Below are 18,118 nucleotides of genomic sequence, written 5' to 3'. Positions count from 1 at the left end.
TCACGGGGACTGTCCCCCAGTCTTCGAAACGTCGGGAGAAAATAAAATACTAACACCGCGATAGAATCCGAAAATTAGTTTAATTTCAATGTCTAACATTCGCGTAAACATAAGAAATCATTATACATGGAACTTGTTTAAGATATTTGTATGAGGAGGCGCTGTAGCCGGATTTTTGAGACTATGTACTACATGTAAATGACTTTTTACCGTGGTGGTACCACTATATAACAATAAAACCTTTAATCACGAGATACGCGATTCAGCCACCTCTTTGCGTGAAGTTATAGCTCGCGAAATATTGATTTACTTGTAATAAGTATATACAGAAATATAATATAATTATCGAAGTTTTAAACTTAAAACTTATTAACTCAAAACCTTTGTGTCCGATTTATTAATTTTTCTTAACAAGGTTGTATGGGAGAGATCATTAAGTACTAGTTTTTTGTTACTCTCAAGATTTGGGTACGATCTAAATTATGTAAAAATAATGTTATTTCAATCTTAGTTATTATCTATTAAATTATTATTAACACGAATAGCTAGCTATTTAACAACATTAACCCTTAAAAAGAAATTTGCGGATTATATTCTTCATTTCTATTTGACTACCAAAAGTCTCAGCCTGACCTTCGATGGTGACTTGGAACTGGATACTTTGTTCCCCGTTTGGTTGACGAGTCCCACGTGACAGCTCCAGGTGCCACTGTCCCCGGCCACCAGCTTCGTAAACCTGACTCCACACTCACCAGCATTAAAACCACTTCCAACGTATTTCAGATCCGTGGATAATGTTTCTGGAAAATCGATATTTAATCAGAGATGCTGCATATTTTTGAATATATGTTATGATAGAACTAGCTCAATCAGCTCTATGTATATTTTGGAGACAACTTGTAGTATGGGACTGATTATCCTGGCTGGTTCGTCCAGCAGAACAAACTTCTAGATGCTACGATCTGAGTCTTGCAGTCCTCACACTGCTTTCCAGTCACCTTTGACAATAACATTTATTAGTTGAGTCCACCTTACACTCACATTTATTATTTCTATTTTTTAATTTAAATGGGTTGCAAACAATTATTACACTAATTCAAAATAAGTTTGTAGGAATTTAACGTGCATTATATAAAAACAGTGGACACTTCATGCAAATAAAGTGTTGTGCCATTGCGCCTAAATTTCTGTTTCCCATTCATCACATATCGAACGTGATTGTCTTCTGTCTCTTCAAGGATACTCATCATCATTTTATTGTGCTGACTCTTCTTCTTTCTAAAATTATCTTTCATTATCGTGGGACGGCGTAACATAATTTTTCAAAAAGGTTCCAGTAAGTAGGGCTACTTGTGTACGATAGGAATAGGATTAAAAAGGGTACTTACCAGGCGCCACACTGATCTTTGTGCCATTACTTGCTTCAAAATAGCAGTATCTGATAGGAGCATGAATAATACAAGACATAGTGACTGCTCCTTCAACTGCAGATATCGATTCCCTTTGAGTGTCTAAAAATGGTTCTGAAAAATCACAAAACTTTTTAAATACTAAAATAATAATCGCGCTGTCATTCGCTATTACTATAAATGTAGCAAGTTGTGAACTATCTTATATGTTTTATTTATTAAGTTAGTAGTATATAGACATTCAATTACGTTATTTATTACCATGATGTCAATGACTGTAGAAAATAAAATAGGAAAATAAAATTAATAATATGTTATTATACCCAAATAATAATCATCTTTATTTTCAGTATCGTTCAATAGCCAAGGACAGATGACGGATAAGAAGCCGTAGTGTGTGCCAAGATCTGTTTCGACAGCGCAGCGCCACGCGCCAAGCACACTCTCCACAGGGTTGGTTGAAAGCAGACTGCACTCGTGGTTGCTAATATTTGTTGAGTATCTACGCAAAGATATCAATTTAAACAAAGATTATTTTCCACGTGCGCAGCAAAGTGACCTACTGAACTTAATGGTAAGCGGGGTGGGGTCAATAATACGTCGATGGACGAGAGATGATTACCCTTGGCAGTCCACAAGCCGGCATGTTGGATCGGATATACACAGGCTGATCCCGGAACGCGACATACTACGCATACATATGCAGCCACTGTAGCGGATTTAACACCCAGTGTACGGTGGTCGCTATCGGGCGGATATAAAATATATCCTACCACCAGCAAACATGTGGTTTCAAAATAAATAAAAGTATTTTCCCTATAGAATCAAATTTAAAATAAAAAAATATTGTAATAAGCAATATGAGTTGAAATATTTTATGGCATTTATCTATATATATAAAAATGAATCCCTATTTCCCTTGGTCAGGCCATCACGCGTGAACGGCTGGACCGATTTCACTAATTTTTTTGTTGTGTTTGTTATTGTCGTGAGAGGTTCTAATGAAAGAAAAATGCAAAAAATTGCGTGGAAAATTAGAAAATTTAATAAAAATTAACGAAAATATTAATTTTATATAACTGTCAGTTGTTTGAAATAACTGTCAGCGATTGACAGAATGCGCACTGCAAATTCATAGTCAAGACGGGACGACGTCTGACGGGTCAACTAGTAACATAATAAAATACGTTTTTCCAGACCAAACTGATCTGTTTGATCGTATTATTAATTTACCTGACTGCCGGATCTTCTTCGCTTTCTCCTTCTTGTGTGGCGACGAGTGTCTTTCCCTCGGGTCGCGGAAACTGCAACCTCGCACAGTATACGCGTGCGAAACCGAGCAGGAAAGCTTTACCGATGGTTGCTGGTTCTCCACCCTCGTTAAAACCACCATCTTGGAATCTAGACAGGTTAATATCAACATTATTTATATTTTTACTAGCTTTTGCTCGCAGCTTCATTCGTCTGAAGGAGTTTCCGGGATAAAAGTCCCGCAATATATTTTCCATTATAAGTAGCCTGTAAGCTTCTGAGGGGTGTAAAACTATCTCCATATCAAATTTCATTAATATCCGTTTAGTAGATTTTGAGAAAATCGATAACATATAGACAGAAAAGGGACTTTGTTTTATAATATGTATAGATTATTAATGATCATTATGACAGCTTCAGCTTTGACTGTTTAAATTGTTGTCACTGACCTGCCTCCATTACATTTAATAAAACGTCTTCAGTCAAAACTCGTCCCGGTAATCCTATATCACGTTCCAGATTCCACCATGTTCCATCGCCACTCTGTTCAGAGTCAGTCTACACGGGCTGGACCCGTCGAACACTACAGCTCCCGTGGGATCCTCAAGCCTACAATAAGTCGCATTTTTTGGACCCACTGCTATGTCTACTGCATAGTCTTTAATAATGTTCACAGCTTCCACATTAGTTATATCTCTTTCTGAAAAAAAAAATAGGTAGAATGAAGAGGCAGATACAAAATGGTTAAGTACAACTTTCTCCTCTTTTTGTCAGGAAATTTTCTGCTCTTTTGTTTAGTAGATAAAGCTTTTCAATAGATGGGTTTTATTAGTGTTATTAATATAAAATTGTTGGAACGTAATTTTTTGCTTTACCTTAAATTTTATCTTGACGTCTGATTTTAATGATGGATTTAAATTTGCATTGGATGCAACCATACGTCTGTATAGATATTTGTGCGATAAAATTGTACTCTAACATGCACCATTAATCTACGTCTAGGTAGATTAAATTGTACTCATCTGTTTCTTTACGATAATTGCAAGAAAGTTGCAATAAAACACTTATTACAAAGTTGCGATAATATATTTACAATCACAATTTGATATTAAAAAATATAGTAGATGAAACAATTTATAAGATAAAACTTTTGATTGCAGAATGCATAAAACCGTTACGATATTTTTGAATCTAATATAAAGGATATTTACACATGACAATTCTCCATCAGACTTTCGCGGGTATGTGAATACTACCCGCACTAGGCCAGCGTGATTGAGTAACGCAGAAACTCTCTAAGTTGTAGAAGAGCCTCGTACTGAAAAGTGGGCAGTATATAATACAGGGCTAAGCGAATAAATTACATTTGAAGGAGAAAAGCTTGTAGATAACACAATTATGGGTACTTTTGCTGGTAGTAGGATATATTTATATCCGCCCGGATAGCGACCATCGTACACAAGGTTTTAAAACCCGCCATAGTGGCCCACGTTAATGTCGCGTTCCGGAATCAGCCTGTGTATATCCGATTCCAACAGGCCAGCATAATTGTGTCGACAGTCGAGGGATAATCATTTCTCGCCAGTCGAAATTCTATTGGATCCCATTCCACTTACCATCAGGTGTAGTGGGGTAAATTTGCCGTGACCATATTGAAAAAATAGGCCTAATCCCTCTCAGTAGTAGAGGAGGCCCGTGCTCAGCAGTGGGCAAGTATATAATACAGGGCTGATATTATTATTATTATTTATATAAAAAAAATATTTATTTTATTTTTTATTTATTGGATGAGGTTTGCTAACGGAATTTATAATCATTCTTGTAATCACTTACATAATTGTAACTCTGGTTATAAGCAATCACAGCATGAGCCACAATTTTTAAGACAATAGAAAATGCTCAAGTACTTAGTTTATCAATTGTACAGATATCACTATTACAATACTTAAAAAATAAATAAAAACTATTTTAAATTGAATAGGGCCCCCGCCACCGCCTCACATATGCCTTGTAAGCAATCAATATTACAAAATATAAAATGGGCCACACGGGCGCGAGAAACTGAGGGTATATCATATCATATCTATAACCGGCATTGCGCAAAAAGCATACTTACTACTTGGGGATCTATAGCAATAATTAGGAAATATTATTATCTACATTGGGTATGCAAACAGAATTATTTAAAGTTTCAAAAATTAACTTATTATATGTCATACTGAGTCCAGGAATTAAATCTAGAATTTATATCAGATAAACGATGGTTACGTAAATCCGATAGAGTATTACAATTTAGCTAGATTTCAGTTTGTTATCCGAGAATAATTTTGGATATAAGTAAATTTCATTTCTTAGTATTTTGGAAAATATCGACTTCATTCCAGAATTTATTATTTTGTACAAAAACAATAAGCATGAGCGCGAATTCAATAAAATAAATGTTTTTAGTCCACTAAATGGTATTATAGTTGCACTTGGATAACAAAGATTAAAAATAAAATAAATTTATTAGTGAATCTATACTATTATATAAAGCTGAAGAGTTTGTTTGTTTGTTTGAACGCGCTAATCTCAGGAACTACCGGTCCAAACCGAAAAATTCTTTTTGCGTTGGATAGCCCTTTGTTCGTGGAGTGCTATAGGCTATATATCATCACGCTATACCCAATAGGAGCGGAGCAGTAATGGCTAATCTCAGGAACTACCTGTCCAAACTAAAAAATCTTTTGCGTTGGATAGCCCTTTGTTCGTGGAGTGCTATAGGCTATATATCATCACGCTATACCCAATAGGAGCGGAGCAGTAATGGCTAATCTCAGGAACTACCGGTCCAAACTGAAAAATTCTTTTTGCGTTGGATAGCTCTTTGTTTGTGGAGTGCTATAGGCTATATATCATCACGCTATACCCAATAGGAGCGGAGCAGTAATGGATAATCTCAGGAACTACCGGTCCAAACTGAAAAAATCTTTTGCGTTGGATAGCCCTTTGTTCGTGGAGTGCTATAGGCTATATATCATCACGCTATGAACAATAGGAGCGGAGCAGTAATGGCTAATCTCAGGAACTACCGGTACAAACTCAAAAAATCTTTTTGTGTTGGATAGCCCTTTCTTTCTGGACCGCTATAAGCTATATATCATCACGCTATGACCAATAGGAGCGGAGCAGTAATGGCTAATCTCAGGAACTACCGGTTAGACCACAAACATTATATTTGTGTTGGATAGCCCTTTGTTCCTGGAGTGCTATAGGCTATATATCATCACGCTATGACCAATAGGAGCGGAGCAGTAATGAAACATGTTGCAAAAACGGAGAAAATATTAGTTTTGAGAGCTTCCGTTGCCTGCGCTGCGTAAACGGTTAAAGTTATGCAACAATCATGTATGACGGGATTGTTCCACTTCAAAAGTTCTAAAAATATATTATAAAACAAAGTCCCCGCTGCATCTGCCTGAACGTGTTAAACTCAAAAACTACCCAACGTATTAAGATGAAATTTGGTATGAAGACAGTTTGAGACCCTGGGAAGAACATAGGCTTCCGGAAACTACTACTTTTATAACGGAAAACTTTAGCCTGAAAAACTTTATAACGCGGGCGGAGCCGCGGGCAAAAGCTAGTATGTTATAAACCAATAATCCAAAAAAATAAGAAAAGTTAAGAAATTTAAAACATATCGGACTAAATAAAATAACATGTCGCTGTCTCACTATTACAAGATCCTATGTTTGAATAATAATAATAAAAAATATTTTTACTTAGCGAAAAACAACAAAAGAAAATGGTGTTAAAAAGTTACCAAATTCTGAGGTAGCAAATATAAAAAAATTAAATTTTTACCTGTTATTTTTAATTATTTTTTCGTTTTTAGTGGTTTTTCAAGTTGGTTAAAAAAGAAATATGATCATGTGATATAATTGTATTTGCACGTTGTTATATTGAGCCAGCGATTTAATTTGGAGCCGCATGGAATTCGGTTTGTTATCAATAAAAAAGGTCTATTTAACCCTTCTTTGAATCTTATCTAAATTTTTATCGAATAAATTTTAAATATTTGCTAAAAACACTGGAATATGTTTAATGCAAGATAGGAATCTAGTCATAAATTTTATTCTTACCATCGTAATTATAACATTTTACTTTTGGCATAATTGAACAATGGCCATAAAAAAAATAAAAAAAATATTTTACTTGAATAAAAGGCCAATATCTTTCTTACAAATCAGTTTTGAATGTCAGCTAATATTAGTAAAATAACTGGGAATTTGTCTACGATCGTCGAAAAGACATTATTCGTCAAATAATTAAATCACCTACCCTCTCTATCAGTACCTACCTTTATTAAAAGAAAGAAAGAACTTTTCTATACCATGATATCAACTATGTTTATCATATTTTTTTTTATTTTAAACAGTCTGTTGCCGTCCACAGCCGATCGTAAGCCTCCCCAAGTGAGCGCCAACCATCCCAATCTTGAGCAATCATGAATATATTCACGGGTAATTTTAGATGTTCACAATAAACCTTATTCTTCTGAAGTTAAACAACTAAACACCTCCTTGAGATGACCAATAAATAAAAAAAATTCTAACCTGCTAGTAAAATGTACACCATCCAAGTAAATCGCATCGTGTGGACCACAACACAGGCGACGTTGCAATAAGCTCAACAAAACACAACTGATAAGGTTTAAAGCCAGTACTCGTTATATTTGAGTCCGAATTATTATTCTAATTTTATTTATTAACCGATTTCAAAAATAGGAGGAGGTTATCAATTCGACGTGTTTTTTTGTTGTATGTCTGTTTTACATATTGTTGTTTAATCCCTCGTTTTCATTATGTATTATATAAAATATTGTGTAAATTATTAGGTAAAATATTCTGTCGATAGTGTAAAATTTCTTTTTATGCATTCAGATCTACAGTTGGACAATGGAATAAAACAAAGTACCATGTATGAAAATTAATTTTAGAAACTAAGAGTTTAAAAATAAAAGAAACATCTTTCATATTAGATTTTATCTATGTTAATTGTTTGAATTACACTTTTGACGCAACGAATTATAGAATATTACTAATATAAATTCTATCTGAAAATGAAAACTCGTCATGCACCGCCTAAAATAAAATGGTCAATAAAACGTTATTCATTATCAGCTTAAAATGTAAATATTTAATACCTTAAATTACCGACATTAATAACGAATAAGTTATGGACGATTATTTTCATTAGTCTGAAAGAGCTAATAATGTTGAAAAAGATCAATTTAAATCAAATAAAGAAAAATAATCGTCTGATTTTTCATAGAGCTTAACGAAATCAAAGATTGATTTATATCAAACAAAGACACCAAACTGTCTGATTTTTCAAAGAGAAATCAAGCTTTCCCGAGATAGGCAAATAATAGTGCATTAAACTTTGTACTACAAAGCTCTGTGCGGCACTGAGACTAATCGATAGGGGGTTAATATTGATTTATTATAAATAATAATGTACAACATTTTACAGGTTCAAATATATTATTTCATTTCATTATAGTATAAAAAAATTAAAATCTAATAACAATACCTATTGAATTACGTCATACAAGGTTAATATGCCGATAAATAATATAGGTAGCTACTGATAAACGGTTACGGAATATTTTCAGTATAAGTTCAATGTCAATAGCCTACCGCCTATTAAATGGATTGGAGTAGGAAAGTGTTATGAATTTATGAATTTCATGTGCACAATTCATATTAAACACACTGTACTTAATACATGGAATACATATGTATGTATTCCATGTATTACAGTGTGTAGTACATCGCATGTGGTCGCATTGTCCGGTTACAGGACGAATGGGTATGACCCCGCAATCAGTGCAGCACATTTCTTGTTCATTCGGTATTTTGTTAAAAATGTCTTATTACCTTTTGCTTCGCCAGTTTCTTGGTGGTGGCGGTCGCCGGCGGCAGCATCATCGGCACCGACAGCATTCGCAACGAATTCCTTTAACTGTATCGAATTACCTGGTAGCACCTCTGCCTCACCTCTGACTGCAAAGACGAATGTCCGTAGGTTCAAATCCCAAGGGCACACACCTCTGACTTTTCTAAAATCATGTGTGTGTTCTTTGTAAATTCATCGTTCGCTTTAACGGTGAAGGAAAACATCGTGAGGAAACCTGCACATCTGAGAAGTTCTCTATAGGAATTTCGAAGGTGTGTGAAGTCTACCAATCCGCACTAGGCCAGCGTGGTGGACTAAGGCCTAATCCCTCTCAGTAGTAGAGGAGGCCCGTGCTCAGCAGTGGGCAAGTATATAATACAGGGCTGATATTATTATTATATTATTATACCTCTGCCTACCCTCTTGGGAATAAAATCGTGATGTGTGTGTTTCAGAGAATCTTCGATTGCAAAATCTTGTGGGATATGTTTACTAGTATTTTTCTTAAAGCTATGTGTAGTCTAATAAGCACAGTCAGCCACATAAGTAGCTGAATTAAATCAAAATTTCATATATATACACATTGAGCTTAATTGATTTTTTTTTATATTGCGTAAAGTCAATGTCTTATTTTATTTTTGTGAAGGAATACTAAATGTTGGTAAGATCACAAACGAGTATAGGCAGTTTGAAGTTTTGAATTGTTCAGCTACTTAGAACATTTTATAATGGTTTCTTATGTTTACGCGAATGTTAAACATTGAAATAAAACTATTTTGCGAATTTCATCACGGTTATAGTTTTCTTTCGACGTTTGACCACGAAAGCTGCAAACGAAACGTAAAATAGTTTTATTTGAATGAACATTCGCGTAAATAAATCATTATGCAAACCAGTACGGACTGAGTCCGCACGTTATCACGAAGACTGTTGTCTTCGAAACGTCGAGAGAAAACTATAATATAAAATCCGCGATAAAATAGTTTTACTTCAATAATTATTTTAGTCCAATGTTATTAAAATTACAAGCTCATATCCACGTGTACTACATTCATTAAATTTACCCATATTTTCCTGGATTGATAATGCGGTTATTTTTGTACGTGATAAGTAAGATTGTGTTTCTTAACAGGAATTATACAAACATTATAAATTAAAAGTGGATCCTGTAATAAAAAAATATAATATTAGCCCTGTATTATATACTGTCCCACTGTTGGGCCTCGTCTACTACTGAGGGGTTTTGGCCTTAGTACGCCACGCTGGCTTAATGCGTGTCGACAAATTACACATTCCTTCGGTATTCTTATGTAGATAGTTTCATGTTTTCCTCCAACGTTAAAGCAAGCGATAATTCACAAATAATATACACATAACTTTAGAAAAGATGTACGCGACCTTGTGTTTCGAACCTGCGGACATTCGTCTGGGCAGTCCGATCCTCTCCCAACAGGGCTATCGCCGCTTTAACTACGTTCCATTACTAAATAACTTACTAACGTTCACTCACTTGATACGAATACTCAGTGATTCTTTATTGCTCATGCTCGGAGTACTACTGCACACGTTTTCTTTTCTACCCTTATATAGCGCCCATATCTAAGATGGCTATTATAAGTAGCATCAAACTTCGTACCCCCTGGGGTTCTGCCAACATGCCGGTAGCAACAGTGCAGCCCTAGAGTCCTGCATTCTAATATATAAGACAGGCTTAGGGTATTCGTACGCTCGACCGATTTTTTTTTAGGTTACAAGTATATGTCCATGGCGCCCCCTAGAGCTTTTGGCATCTTTACTAAGAACTGGCATCCTGGGCACCCCCTCCCCCCCCACAGGATACCAAGGACGCTAAGAGCACCAAGAAGCCTTCTCCACTAAGGGTCATAGGCACGCCCCAAACCCTCGGCGCCTGGAACGTCGCTCCGATCACCCTGCGAACGGGCCGACCTTGCTTACATACAATTTTACCGTAAGCAGTATTGATTCTTTATTATTTAAGAAAAGTTAGAAAATGTTATATACTTTTTTACTGAAAATGATATATATCTCAGATCTAAGATCGTAGTTATAGGTATGTGTAATTGTTCCAATACTCAAATGACAACGTATTCGAGTTATGAATCGTAAATGTTTGGGTCCAATTCCGATACACAAAAGGAAAGACACTACTGAATTGTCGGCGTTCGAATTTGTGCACAATATGACAATAAATTCGTCGCGTATTAAATTAAGTAAGTTGTAAGCCCGATAAGTGTGAAGTCGTATTTTACATTTTGTACTTTTACAGTGTAATGTTAATCTGAAACCTTAGTAATCCCATTGCATATTTTTATATTCGTTACTCATTTTTATCGAGATGTTAATTTTAAACCGCCTTATTCATAGACGTTTTTTATCTAAGGACGGAGTAAAGCTGTGATAACAAGTCTGTTTCTCAGTGCTGACGGCATGGCAGCCTTCGCAGTACGTAGACATAGGGCCGTTGTGATTGGCTAATATTGAGATACAACAATATTAGCCAATCACAACGGCCCTATGTCTGTTCTCAGTGCCGTTGGACACTGAGAAACATATTTGTTATCGCAGCTTTACTCCGTCCTTAGATAAAAAACGTTTATGAATAAGATGGAAAGTCGTTAAAGTATACTTTAAAATGCTCATGTTTCATAAGAAGTCCCTGAGAATGTCATCTTATCACTTATTTATAAGATTCATTTTTAACCGCGAATGTGTGGCCATTGCTTTTCTATAGATTTCTAGTATGATTTTTATATTAAAATACTAAGTGTTGCATGCCGATTCGCCCGTGTACAAACTATTTCCCGCTATAAAGGTGTCTAAAATATTGTACAACGTCAGCGCCATCTATTTCAACAATATGATTATAAGACTGCCTCGGTGGCGTAGTTGTATTGCATGTCCGGTACAATAGCGCTCTGAGGTCCTGGGTTCGAATCCCGGGTCGGGCAAAGTGATATTTGGGTTTTTCTGCTCAGTATCAGCCCGGAGTCTGGAATTTGTGCCCGATATGGCGATAGGCTCGCCCCTATCACATCATGGGACGGAACATACTTGGCGAAAAGTGGGTGCCCTAGTTGCGCTTCTCTGCATACCCCTTCGGGGATAAAATGCGTGATGTTATGTATGTTATGTATGATTATAAATCCATTATTTCTCATAGAAGCAAATTACCGGGACAATATTAGCCTATGTATTATTCCAGGACATTTTCTACCTGTGTGCCAAATTACATGCAAATACATTTAGTCGTTTCTACGTTTACTTCTATCAAACATAAATACAAACATCCAAACATTTTCACAAACTTTCGCATTTGTAACATTAGTAAGAAGTACGATGTAATATTGTAGGAAGAAATAAGATAACATTATTAGCCGCACTATCTTTTTGTCGCTTTCGCACTTTATCTGTATTCAATGAGCAGTAAAAACCAATTAATGGACCTTTCTCCACGTAATAACAAAATGTGGGTCTAGAATAGCTCTATCATTTATGTCGTAGAATAGTTGGTTCATATCACGTGACTATTTTGTTAATAAAATACCCTGGTATAATTCCACAACTGATAAAATTGTTTCGCTTCCTTATCCTTAAAATTGCCACCCAGCGAGTTTTGGACCGACAAATATCCTAATTGTGCCAATATGCTGCGTCCAAAAGGCGTAAATACCCCGTATTCCAGCTCAATGAACAATCTCGCATATGCGTACTCAGTTCATACAAGCATTCATGTGGAAACTATTTCACTCATCAGCCCATGTGGTCGCCACGCTGCCTTGTACTACAAATACTTTTTATAAACTGCTAGTTCATTGGTCTGAATAATGTCCTAATTTTTTTATTGGCAAATTATTGTCACTAGCGTAAACATTATCGCGAAATTTATTTTAAAATACATAAATATCGATGCATAAACACAGGATATGTGGCGTTGCGCGTGTAGACCTGTTGAACTATTTGCTACATTTAGTTTATAACAAATTGGATAGATGGCGCTAAGCTAAATGTTAGAATTATGTCCTTCATCCATTAACGGATATCGATGCCTTCATCTCAATAAATAATATCGAAGGTACTACGTCAGTAAGTTTCGAATGCTTATATTTTTCTTAAAATTCACTGTAAGTACTCGCCATTTGGTATGTACAGAGTCTATGCGTCAGGGACCTGTCAATTTGAAATGGGTAAGTGTTATAAATAACATATTATATGGGTTCTTATCGAGTCATAAATTTGATTATATTTAACATTATTTCAGTAATTAACCAAGCCGATCTTTTATTTTGAACATTATACCTAAGAGGAGAAAACACAAATCAGCTTGGCTGCCGCTCTCAAATAGTTTGAGCAGCACGTGTTAAAAGTATGTCATAAAGACTCCAGCGAGGTGGTACGGATATATGTATATTGCAGCCGACTTAAAATAGGAAACAACACAAACATACATCACGCATTTATCCCCTAAGGGGTATGCTGAGGCGCAACCAGGGCACCCACTTTTCGCCAAGTTTGTTTCATCCCATGATATGATAGGGGACGAGCCTATCACCATATCGGGCACAAATTCCAGACTCCGGGCTGATACTGAGTAGAAAAAACCTAAATATCACTTTGCCCGATCTGGGATTCCAACGCAGGACCGCAAAACCCTGCCGTACCGCGCATGCAGTACAACTACGCCACCGAGGCAGTTAACCAAATCAAAACCAAACTCTTGAACCGATTTTTTTAATATTTCTATGAGACCAATCTGGAAGTATATCCTTTCTAATAAAATAATTTTCCAAATCGGTTAATAATTGACTGAACTCTGAGATAACAAACATAAAAAAAATACGCGTGGAATTGAAAACCTTCTGTTTTTGAAGTCGGCTAAAATACAGCAAACAGCGGGAACTATAAGGTCGTGCGATGGTGATGTTATGTTTGTTACCCACAGCCATATCACGACGTGGCAAACGAGTTGACTTGCCGCGATATCCTTTCGCCTTTTCTCCCCGTTCAAAAGAAATGTGTGCATACGGCCGTGGCATACACCATAGACTAATATATAATACTGGAAATAGACTGGCAACTCTCAGTTTGAAATTTCATAACGTTGAGCGACATCTGGACGCCATACAGGGAAATAAAATAAATATACCTATGCATGTATATGCATATATAGGTTTCTAACTTTCAAAATAATATATTTAATTCTATGTCGACCCATCGGTAGAAAAAGTCGTAATTGTAAAACACTGGTTCTTAGTAACAATTTTTGGAATATAATATGCTGTTATGTAAATAACAAATTAGAATTTATTTTATTAAGTGTCAGAATCAGTGTTTTGCAGATAAACTTTGTTCTACGTATGAGTCGAAATGTAATGGTTTGACCCAATTCAAAGATAAATAATACAATAGTATATTTTAAACTAATTTATTTCTTTTACACATTTATTAATACATTGTCTGATGTTCCGGGACATTATGTAAAATGTTTTACAAACAACACTACACTGATATAAATAGTTCAAATTTCTTATAGAGGGCCTATCTAATGTATGTCACTAACACTTACACAAACACAGTCAATAGGTATTTCTTAAATACGGAAGAACTGAAGCTCAATTCAACGTAAATATACAACAAAAAACAAAAATCACAAGAAAATGCGCACGAGTACACAAATTTACCGACAGAAAAATATCTTATGACGTTTACTAGAAGTTGCTATTGTTTGTTAGCAGTAAACTACTATAAAATACTAAAAATATTGCAATTCGTCCAAATTTATTTTAAAATTATAAGTATTGTAGGTAACTTTTATAGGAAGTAATAAAATTTATTTTTAAAGCATAACTGCTTGTTTAGTTCTAGCTTAAATAAAAAAATACCAGAATTATCAAAATTTATACGTACTAAAACTAACATATAATGAACTAGTCACACTGAGAAAAGATATTAAGAAATTAGTGCCATGTGTAGGGGAGAGATGGCGCTTATTCTAAAAAAAATAATTAGTTCGAAGTTACCAGGGCATGGCATACACAATATGCATGTGGAGCGAAACTAAAGAATTCAAACTTAACATCACTCTTAATAAAAATATACTTTATTAGTATTACAATTTAGTTGAAATTATAACATCTAGCTGTAAGGTAGATACCAGTGTTGCCAGAAGGTTACATTTCTTACATTTTTCGTTACTTTTGACCCCCTCGCGTAACATGTAAGTAATTTTTATATTTAAGGCAATTTTCGTAACTTTTGAGAACAACGAGATTTGTAATACAATTTTTTTATTGTAAACAGATTACGAACGCATTTCTATTCAACGCCTCCAAATTGAACGCACCTAAAACTGGCGGGTCTAAAAAGTATTTCAATCCATATCACACTTAGAGGTGGTTCACCATGACAATATGAAACGTATATTATCTTGCATATATTAAAACTTGATTGTGCTTGAGTGTGCGCGCGCGCGCACATTTCCTACTTCGCGAGTCCCCGCGGTTTCGTAGCTACAGAAATGCTAGCCCAAAAACGCGTAAATTAAAAACAAAACAATAATGTAACTTTTGCAGCAAAAATGTAACATTTCAGGAAACGAAATGTAACTTACGACTCAAGGGCCCTGGCAACACTGGTAGATACGACTTTTTATCGTTTAATCGACTCAACCGGCGGCGCGCTACGCCCGCGTCATCAGTTCCTAACGGAGTCGCGTGGAGACTGTACGCATCTCTTCGCCAGTTCGAAACTTAAAAATTCCCAAACAAACCAACCGATTATTTGTTTAGACGTTGTGACAAATATTTGTGTTAACTACGTGAACGATCTTGTGTGAGTGTTTTATGCTAAGAGGATTTCAATTTTATACGTAAGTGTGGCTTTATTGATTATTTATTTATAAGTTTTATTACAAAAAAGATTTACCTAAAAATCATATATCGACGGAAAAAGGATAATATTATTATGTAAGTAATAAAATATTTGTTAATTAGTTTAATAGTTCAATAAGAAACGTGTCTTGTCTTGAATCCGTTACTTATGTTCTTTTGAATTCGTCCAACAAAGCCATATTTTCCTGCCAATGTTTCTAAGGCTATATGTTTTTTGTCCTTTGCATTAGTTTTGTTTTTTTCCACTGAATACGATAATATTGTCAGTAGTTCGCGTAATTTTTAACCATCGTTGTTGATATTAATCAGCGGTATTTATGTCTCATTATGAGTAAGTGTGATGAACATGCGGTTGGCGTTCGTGGTATATTTATTTACTTAACATGATCCGGCTTGGTATCAGATGTTGATTTTATATTTTTGTATGATTTTGATAAATATTGATATTAATTAGAATTAATATTAATCATTGGTAAAGAAAGTAACCATAGTAATCAAATAAGATTCGAAAAAAGTATATATTTATAGTTAACAAAGCTGTATGGATTCTATTATCTTTGCTTGCATAAAATATTGAAAAATTTAAACACATGCTAAGGAAAGGAATAAACTAAGGCGCAACTAAATCAAGCATTACACATAATACGCAAGTAAAAGGAGATACATTGAACTCTAAGCAACGGTATATTAATAGAAAGACAAATTAACACTACATGACTGTAACTAAACGGGAGACGGAAACGGTACAATATGCTAAACGAATGTACTGCGAATTGTCTGCCAACTTCCCTATAAGTGTTATGCATCTTAACTGATAAGAAACAAAGGATCCCATTATATATTATTCAAAAATGTCGCAGCGGAAAAACGTTCCATACATCGGATGCATATGGTAACGCTTGGAGGAAAGATGTTTATTTCAAATTCCTTTGCCTTACATGGATTTTAGATGACAAGACTCGCTTCATATCACGAGGTGAATCTAAAGATGGAGCGCCGTAGACAAGTCTCGTCTGGAATAAAATAAATGTTCAGACTTTGAAGGCAGTGTTTTAACCGATCGACAACTTTTTGCTGTTTGCTTTAGCAAGAAATCATTTTATTATTGTATATCTTCTATTTGTTAATTGGCAAAGTCATCGTGAGAAAATCTACATGCAACGGATCAATAAATGTTCTGATTTTGTAATCTTATAAATTTGTGAAGTTTGCGAATACGCTAGTAACATTTTGATAAATATTTAGATGTTTTGAAAGTGGCATGGATTTGAATTTAGTAGTTTCGTTTTCTTTCAGCACACGATTGCATTAAAGATTTTATTTGCAATATAAATATTTAGCTTTGGATTTTGATGCTAGAGGCTTTCTGTAACTATATTAAGGATAAATTCTTTATATTTATCATTTACAACTCTTATTTCTTGAGACCCCATCCTTGTTCAAAACCTTTCCAGACTTCAGTCCTATTGTACATTTTTCCAGGATTAAACAAACATTGCTTATCATCAAACTCGATACAAACGTCATTACTGATCCTCGCTGGCAGATCGCCAGTATTTACTGCTTGTTCTCATGGTAATAGATGCTTCATCCGTTCACAAGAACAATAACTTTCAAAGGATGAGCTATATGAATGGAAATGTGACAATAGCAACAACCCTTACAAGAGAGTATGATCGTCAGTATGAATCAAGATTAATACTATAATAACTTATAAGCTACATTACTCCTTGGTGCTTTGAAAAACAACGATTAATATTTCAAAATTGGAAATAATGCTATATCGATAAGCTCAGTATTATCCAATCGAGATAAACTTGACAAACCTTGGATTTATCTTGACATCTTAGCCTCTGTCTACCCCTTCAGGGACAGAAGCGTATATACTCTTAAGTAGGTGTTAGTGATTACCGCAATGTCGATGATCTCCAAAGCCCTCTTTGACGAAGCATCAACGTCAACATTACTCACGACCTTTTCACAAGTTCGTTGTCATGCGAAGATGACTCAGTCAAGGCAATTGTTATTTGTTACGAAATCTGCTTTGTACGAAAACAACGCATTTTCCTCGATGTCTTGCGCAAACGCATCCATTTAAACATATCATGTATCTGCTTATGTAGTAACATTTGCTAATATAGTTTCGTGTTTCATTATTATGACCTTTTTAGATTTATGCTGTCATTGTTATATTAGAAACTGTTGTTATTGTATTCTGACATATTTTTAATTATAATCGTACACCAACTGGACATATTATTTCTATTATTTTTCGCATACACACTTTAAAACTTCGATAGGTAATGTTTATACTTATTCATGTTCATAGACAATAGTATTCTATGATATTGTAACATTCCCAGCCTAAAAGACACATGTATTCACAATAGGTAACACAATATCTTTATAAAACCCAATGCAAACTCCGTTTTAACAATGAAGCGCATGTGACGCGCGAACTTCCATTGTGGGGTCCTCGTAATCTTACCCAAACATCATTGGAATTGCTACTTTAACAACTATTACAAAGGGTTTAGATTTTCATACATCGGTTCAGTACGGAGCTTTTTTTTGCTTTTATAAGAAGTCAATATTCTTTTGAACTTA

At 35.0% G+C, this 18,118-nt stretch overlaps 2 protein-coding genes across 2 annotated transcripts in view; one reads left to right on the top strand and one right to left on the bottom strand.

The window, feature by feature from the left end:
- Positions 1-603: 603 nt before the first annotated feature.
- LOC119193791 lies at positions 604-10,393 on the bottom strand. Its single transcript, XM_037447515.1, has 6 exons — positions 10,356-10,393; positions 3,110-3,136; positions 2,643-2,810; positions 1,733-1,911; positions 1,389-1,523; positions 604-800 (listed from the first exon to the last, which is right to left on the bottom strand). Exons 1-6 carry the CDS (start codon positions 10,391-10,393, stop codon positions 604-606), a joined length of 744 nt encoding a protein of 247 aa, XP_037303412.1.
- A 4,871-nt stretch (positions 10,394-15,264) lies between these two features.
- LOC115455129 (CDC42 small effector protein homolog) overlaps positions 15,265-18,118 on the top strand; it is a 45,945-nt gene continuing 43,091 nt past the window's right edge. The window contains exon 1 of the mRNA XM_037446080.1: positions 15,265-15,489. The gene's annotated coding sequence lies outside the window, so the exon portion shown is untranslated. The remainder of the gene's footprint in view (positions 15,490-18,118) is intronic.

The sequence above is a fragment of the Manduca sexta genome, chromosome 6 (assembly GCF_014839805.1).
Source record: "Manduca sexta isolate Smith_Timp_Sample1 chromosome 6, JHU_Msex_v1.0, whole genome shotgun sequence".
In the NCBI taxonomy this organism is placed as follows: Eukaryota; Metazoa; Arthropoda; class Insecta; order Lepidoptera; family Sphingidae; genus Manduca; species Manduca sexta.
This window is presented reverse-complemented; position numbering and strand designations above follow the sequence as displayed.